This window comes from Phalaenopsis equestris, unplaced genomic scaffold (genome assembly GCF_001263595.1).
Source record: "Phalaenopsis equestris unplaced genomic scaffold, ASM126359v1 Scaffold000552, whole genome shotgun sequence".
In the NCBI taxonomy this organism is placed as follows: Eukaryota; Viridiplantae; Streptophyta; class Magnoliopsida; order Asparagales; family Orchidaceae; genus Phalaenopsis; species Phalaenopsis equestris.
In genome coordinates, this window is record NW_018164992.1 from 2221265 (window position 1) to 2229324 (window position 8060).

Below are 8060 nucleotides of genomic sequence, written 5' to 3' on the forward strand. Positions count from 1 at the left end.
GGGCCTCTATATTTTCATATCTAATATCTAAACTTTATTTTTTTAGATATAAGCCACCAAAATATTTTGTACCACATCACAAATAAATCTATTTTTTACTTGTATGAAAATGTGCATTTTATTTATTTATTGGTTAAAATGATAATATTTATATGTGATATGAAAGATTAGAGTGATATAAATGCCACTACTTAGAAATTAGTTGATATTCATGAATTTTGTTACACCTTTTAAAGCATGGATAAGTTGGTATGTGCCAAGCTGCATGTAAAAATTGAAATTCTTTTCGTTAGATATGTAAATATATAGAAAATATTCCTATTTTTCATAAAAATAGTGCAAAAAATAAATTAAACTATTACAAATAATCAAATTTATTAAATTTAATTAGAAAAAAAATTAACATATCAACAAATATTTGTGATTGATGAGTAATAATTATAAATTCACTACATTATTTTAAAAAATCGCAATAAATTAAACCCGCTCAAACCTGCTCTTCCCATTTTACCCCCATCTATGTGTACTTATCTAGGCCGAGATTGAGCGCGCGCAGAGTAAGTAGCGATTGGGGAGAAGAAGGCGCCAGGAATTACTCACAGTAGAGAGAGAGAGCATTAAGCGACGGAATGGGGGTTCAAAGTTGAGAAGAAGAAGACGAGAAAACTCTTCATGGCAGCGCAAGTTGGCCGGAGGTACCGAGCAGGGCTTCTTCTAACTCTTTGCTTCCTATCTTGCGCCTCCGGCTCCGGCGACGACGTCGTCACCCCCGCCGCCGTGAGGAGGCGGCAGCTGGAAACAAGAAGGCACCTTTACAAACTGAATAAGCCTGCCGTGATGTCCATCAAGGTCCCGCCTTTCCCCTATTTTCTTCACTTTTTTTGGAAAAAAATCATTTTTTTATTTAATATTCTTTCAATTGTACGTTTTTCGTATTCAAAACGTATTTTTGCGGCCATTACTGAAATTTTTCGCCGATTATTTACGTTTAGAGATAGTTTTTCATAGGATGTTATGTTATTTTCATGGAATGTTCTTATTTACATTTCAGGAATGTTTTTATAATTTGATTCAATTATTGCTAGCATTAAAAATTTTATAAATTTACAGAGCCCAGATGGAGATATCATAGATTGTGTTCATGTCTCTCTCCAGCCAGCCTTTGATCATCCTCTCTTCAGAAACCACACTATTCAGGTCTCTCTCTCTCTCTCTCTCTCCTCTTCTCCCACTCTCTTAGAAGAAGAAGAAGAAGAAGAAGAAGAAGAAGAACTAGTGCCAAGTCAAATTTACAGTTTTTGACAAAAATTGGCTAAATTTCTGAGCTAAATTTAGTTTGGGACATTTCGAATCAATCTATCCTCTCTCTGTCTCTCCCTCCCTCTTAGAAGAAGAAGAAGTCCCAAGTCAAAGTTACTGTTTTTGAGAAAATTGGTTTAATTTCTGAGCTAAATTTAGTTTGAGAGATTTCGAGCCAATCTTCCCTCTCTCTCTCTCTCTCAAGTTTTTACAGCCAAAATTGATTCTCCATTTTTGCTGCAGACAAGGCCTTCCTTCCATCCAGAAAACCACTATGAGGAGAGCAAATTGGAATCAAAGCTCGGGAGAAACTCAAGCCATGGGAGGAAAGCCAGCAAGCAAATTTCTCAGCTATGGCATAAAAATGGCAGATGCCCAGAGAACACAGTTCCCATAAGAAGAACTAAGGAAGAAGATGTTCTCAGAGCCAGTTCTGTGATGAGCTATGGGAGGAAGAAGAAGAGGACCATACCCTTTCCCTTATCCTCTGATCCTGATCTCGTCAATGAGAACGGCCATGAGGTAAGGCAAAATCATTGCTTTGGGTGATGTAAATGTAAAAATGTAAAATTTAGGTGTTAGATATGTAAATATATTAAAATTGGCTGGTATATATGTAAGCGCCCTAAAGAAATGATGCCTTAACTAACATTTACTATTAGATCCCCTACAAAAATGTCAAAAACAGTACTAGTTTACAAATTATAGAAATTTCAAGAGCAAAATTTTCTCTTTTTTAAATAAATATTTTAAAATTTGCATTTTATTTGTTCTCTAACATTTTTTTCCCTCTGCGGGTCTTGTTTGAGTAGCATGCCATTAGTTATGTAGAGGGGGATGAGTACTATGGAGCAAAGGCCACCATGAATGTTTGGAATCCACAGATTCAGCAATCCAATGAGTTCAGCCTCTCTCAACTCTGGATTTTGGGTGGCTCTTTTGGAGAGGATCTCAACAGCATTGAAGCAGGCTGGCAGGTTTATTCTCCTTCCTTCAAGTAAATAAATAATATATATTTTTTATTTTTTCTACTTTTTTGAAGATTTACATACATACCACACTCAATTCCCATGCATTTACATATCTACCACCTAAAGTTTGATATTCACATTTATAAACCTTTGGTGAACTTATGCATGAAAATGTGTATTTCACTTTTTCAAAATGTTAGTAAAACTGATATTTTGATGTCATGTTAAAAATTCAGAGCGACATATATGTAATTTTTACATGCATAACCGTCTTATCTATGCATGAAAAGGTGTGGATACAAACTATTTGGTTGGTATAAATGTAAATACATAGGAATTGGGTGGTATGTATATATGTAAATGCCTCTTGTATTTTTTTACTTCATGAATTTAAAATTTTGTTGATTTCAATTGTATTATTAGGTCAGTCCTGATCTTTATGGCGATAGTAACACAAGGCTGTTCACTTACTGGACTGTAAGCTTGTATTTCTTCTCCTAAAGTTCTCATAATTTGTCCTTTTTGCAGTTTATATCCCACTATTTACAAAATCAGACTGGATTTTGGAATATTATTGATATTTATTTATTATTATTATTTTTTTTAAATAAACAGAGTGATGCTTATCAAGCTACGGGCTGCTATAATCTGCTGTGTTCTGGATTCATTCAGATAAATAAAGAAATTGCAATGGGGGCCAGTATTTCTCCCATCTCTGATTATGGTGGCTCCCAATATGACATCAGTATTCTTGTTTGGAAGGTAAACAAAATACAATTTAAATGAAATAAAAAGTTTATATTGATGATTTTGTTTTGACTAGAATGAAAAGTTTAGCCCAAAGATCAAACTTTTGGTGAGTTTTTATTAAATTTTGGCTCCGATTCAACCGAGCCATGTGAGCATGGTTCTGATCGAGTGAGCTCGTGACAAGGTCTTTTATAGGGCCATATTTATGTATTTATTTTTGTTGATAATCATAGATATGTTTGTCTTCATGCAAAGACCAGAAAGAAGGTAAATTTACATATGTGCTGCACATTTCTCATGTATTTAGATATCTAACACCTCAAGTTTGATATTTACTTTTATAACCCTTTGCTGTCATGAAGAAAAGTATGAGAATATTGAATGTTATGCATGTAAATATAGAAGTTTAGACCTTTAATATGTAAAATGCATAAGAACTGAGTGGTAACTATGTAGATATCACATGTAAATATAAATTTTAGTTCAAACTAAGTTCAAAATCATGAGGGTAAAGTTTTCTGTCAAATAAATCTTAGGACCACCCAATTCTTGTGTACTTAGAACACATAAAACTCCAATTCTTACATGCTTGGCACCTTATCAAAGCATTAAAAGTTGTATCCCGCTTTTCAAAACTTGAAATGGCGATGATTTGAGTGGTATTAATGTAAAAAAAAAATCAAATTTTGGGTGGTTTTATGTATGCAAAACGCCTCGGATTCTAATCAACTCATCAAATTTCAAAAAAAAAATTTTTTTTTGAAATTTGCAGGACCCAAAGGAGGGAAATTGGTGGATGCAATTTGGAGAAAAGCATGTTATAGGCTACTGGCCCTCCTTCCTCTTCTCCTACTTAGCCGACAGCGCCTCCATGATCGAATGGGGAGGAGAAGTAGTCAACACAGTCGCCGATGGAGCTCACACTTCTACTCAAATGGGCAGCGGTCATTTTCCAGATGAAGGATTTGGCAAAGCGAGCTATTTCAGAAATATTCAGATTGTTGATAGCTCCAATAATCTCAAATCTCCTGAAGGAATCGGAACTTATACTGAAGAATCGAGCTGCTATGATGTCGATAACGATCAGAATGGAGATTGGGGCTTTTATTTCTACTATGGAGGTCCCGGGAAGAACCCTAATTGTCCATAGATAAGTTGATTATAGCATGTTTTTTATCTCTGTTGATTTACTGTAAACAGCTCGCTTAGGGTTTTTGATTGTTTCTCTCTTATAAGGTGGAGAGAGGATGGGTTGATCTGTTGTTTCTGTTGGTGGTTTGATTAATCTATGAATTTTATTCTTTTTAATTCTCCATTTTTTCTTTTTCTTTTTTGAGTGATTTCTGATGTTTAATTTGATTTATTTGTGTGAAAATAGAGAGATTTCCATGGTTGGGATGATTATATGTAAACCATCCAAAACATTGATATTTACAAATTAATCACTCGGGTGATTTTTTTGAATCAAGAATCGATGTATTTATGAGTGTCACAATCAATCTATTGAGAATTTGATAAAAATAAAAAAATATGGGTTGAATTTTTACCAGCAACTCTGATATTTGAGTGAGAATTTGGATAATGGATGAAACAGGGTGATTGATTTGTAAAATTGCAACCTAAAAATTTATATATTTTTTGTATAATTGATGATTATTTCATGCTTTTGATATCGTGGATTTTACTATGATAATTATGATTTAGTTTTATATCACAAAATTTACGAACACACAACAAGCTCTTAAAACTTTAATCCATTGTGTTGAAGCTCTTCGTAAAATTATCGAAGGAAGATATATATATATTACTTAACACCTAAATTTTAATATATTTCTCACTTTACACATACATGAAAATATATATTTCACTCATTTTAAAATTAAAATGATGATATTTTTTATCTAAAATGAAAGATATCGTGGCATAAATATAAAAAATAAAATTCTTGTGTTAGATATGTAAATATATAAGAAGTGAGTTCTCTCTCTCTCTCTCCCCCTATATATATATATATATATATATATATTATTGAAAAGGAATGGTCGAAGGCTATCAAACGAGCCCTGCCCAGCCCTCGTGCGCCTAGAATTCGAGTATCACACTTTACACTCGGGGGGAATCGAATCCCAGACCAGAGGAGACTTACAACTGACAAGCAGATGCCCGATCAACTTATCTAAATACGCGGCGTAGAGAGTTGTTTGTATATAAATACCACATCATCAAAATATCTTTAAAGAGACTATTAGCATCTACTCTATAACTTTCAAAGGCATACCTTGAATTTTTGAGTGAAGCCAGATTTGCATATGCGTACATAGTTTTGTTTTGACTCTAACTATGCGATCTTGAGTTCAAGACCTAACGGTACAAGTATACGCAAAGAAAATCATAAAAAAAAAAAAAAAAAAATAAGGGGGGAAAAGGATAAATTTGTGGGGGTAGAGTCAACATTTTTTTTTATGGTAGGCATAATTACCATGTATCTAAACTTTTTAAAGCATTACACTAAAAAATATATTGTGGGGAGATTACTAAATTGCCCAAATCACATAAGAAAATATTTATTTTAAAATTTACTGTTTATACAAAAAAACTTGTAAATTTCAGGGTCATGACATGGTTCCACCCTTGTAAATTTGCATTCTCTCCACAAGATATTTATTTGAATGATATAAATTATACCTAACAATTTAATCATTATCATATGTTGAATGAATGATATTCCTAAATATGTGGGCATGAAAAAGTAGGTTTGAGATTTTTATTAGCTATTTAAATAGGTGATATGGTGGTAGAAAAAAAAGTGAAAGAGCTAATATAAGTAGGTGGGGGATGATAATTTCTATTTTCCTTCACATGCACTACTTATTTCCACTTTCCCCTCCTTTCCTCATAAATTTCTAGCTCTCATAAATTGAGCTAATCTTGGTCCACAATATTTTAATTTAATTTGCAATTTTTTTTAATGAAATGTGTCACATGAACTTAATATAAAGGGGAGGTTCACATGCATGACAGTGAAACATTTTTGTTCTATTCAAATTCATTACCATGATTCCTTTGTTGTTTCTTTAGGATAAGAGGAGAAAATAAAATATTTAGTTATTTATTTATTTATTTATTTATTTTTCTTAAGAAAAGGGACAAGAGAAATTATGATATTCTGAATAAAATGCCTAAATACAGCTGGCCTATTTGTCTCTTTAAGTTACTTTGTCAAGAGCTCAATTATGAGAAGGGTTTAATTATAAAAATGCATTTTTAGTAATCTTGATTAGGCAATTTTTTTGGTATTAAGCCTTAATTAGGCTATTAAGTAGAGTTCCTGATAATTAGATGTTTAGCAAGTGGAGATTTTTTTTTTAATAAAATATTTGGATAAGATAAATGAGGAATTTTATATTTACAAACATATCATATAGTTGTTATATATTTACATATCTAACACGAAACATTTATATTTATATTTACATGTATAATGTTCAATTTTCTAACACCGCATAAAAATCATTATTATTATTAACTTTTAAAAGCGAAATATATTTTTTTTTGCATAAGTTCATAATAATTTATGTTACTTTGTCAATAGCTCATTTATATAAAGGATTTAATGCATTTTTAGTAAAATTGATTAGGTAATTTTTTGCTATTAATGCTTAATTAAGCTATTAATTAGAGTTCTAGAAATTAGATGTTTAGCTAGTGGAGATTTTTTGTTTAAAATATTTAGAGAAGGAAAATGAGGAATTTTTTATTTACATAAATACCACATAATTCTTTTGTATTTACCTATCTAACACTTATAATTTTATATTTGCATGTATGGCACTCAAATCTTTAACATCAAATAAAAAAATATAATTATTATTGTCTTTTATAAGTAAAGCACACCTTTATATGCATAAGTTTATAAAACATGTAAAAAGCGTAATTATATATGAATTGCGTGGTATATTTGTAAATTTCCCTTAATCAAATTGTAAAGGACGAAATCTTAGAAAGATCATGAAAATTATTGTCATTAATCAATTATTGTTTTAGTGAATTGTAATAAGTAATTTAGAATGAAGTTTAAGATAATAAAATTTTAAATTATTATAATATCCTACTAACAAAGTTTCAATATTCCGTTTTTGCCCTATTTATTATGATCAATAATTTATTTTGATGATTCAAAATTATATCCTTTAAACTATAACAAAGAACTATAAATATTCCTCGAATTCGAAAATTTATTCCATACGGTCACCACACACAATAAAAGTTGTATTTTGGTGGGCTCCATTTTTCATTTTTTTTTTGAAAAAAAAAATTTTATGAAGTGTGATGAGCGGCGCAGATCGGACACCACATGCACCTTATGTAATAATTTCTCCTAGCATTCACACTATGTTTAGCAATTTAGTTTTCACACTCATAAAAATAAAATTAAAGCTTTATTTGCTAAAAAAAAAAAAAAAAAAAAAAGGAGAATTAATTTGGTGCTTTGCATGCTTGAAAAAGGATGTAAAACGAATAACTTAGCCGAATTTTCTTAATAATAATTTTCTAGAAGATTTACAAACATACCACTTAATTCTTATGTATTTATCTATTTAACACCTACATTAAATTTTTACATATATGACACCTTATGCATGAAAAAAATGGGTTTCACTTTTTTGAAATTAAAATAGTGATTTTTAATGTGGTATGCAAGCTTTGGATGGTATAAATATAGAAAGAAAATTTTAGATGTTAGATCCGTAAAATCATATGAATAGGTTGATATGTTCGTAAATCCCCCAACATATAATATATATATATATATATATATACATATATTCTTAAATGAATTTAATTTCTTCTAAATCCATAATCTCATTGTAAAGGAGAAGGTTGCTTTCTTAATGTGTGTGTGTGTGTGCGGCCTTGGCGTAAGACCATCGGTTCAGGCGTTCAAATCTCAGCCCTTTCGGGAGAATTCGAATAGCACACGGACTGAAATGGGGGTCCGACTCTCAGTCAGTCTAACCTATAGAAGTTGATCGACGGTCT

General features: G+C 31.2%; 1 protein-coding gene across 1 annotated transcript; it reads left to right on the forward strand.

Annotated features, from left to right (window-relative positions):
- Positions 1–546: 546 nt before the first annotated feature.
- LOC110029171 lies at positions 547–4324 on the forward strand. Its single transcript, XM_020731340.1, has 7 exons — positions 547–849; positions 1111–1197; positions 1543–1821; positions 2112–2276; positions 2694–2747; positions 2886–3032; positions 3793–4324. Exons 1-7 carry the CDS (start codon positions 673–675, stop codon positions 4168–4170), a joined length of 1287 nt encoding a protein of 428 aa, XP_020586999.1. The 5' UTR covers positions 547–672; the 3' UTR covers positions 4171–4324.
- The last annotated feature ends 3736 nt before the right edge of the window (positions 4325–8060 follow it).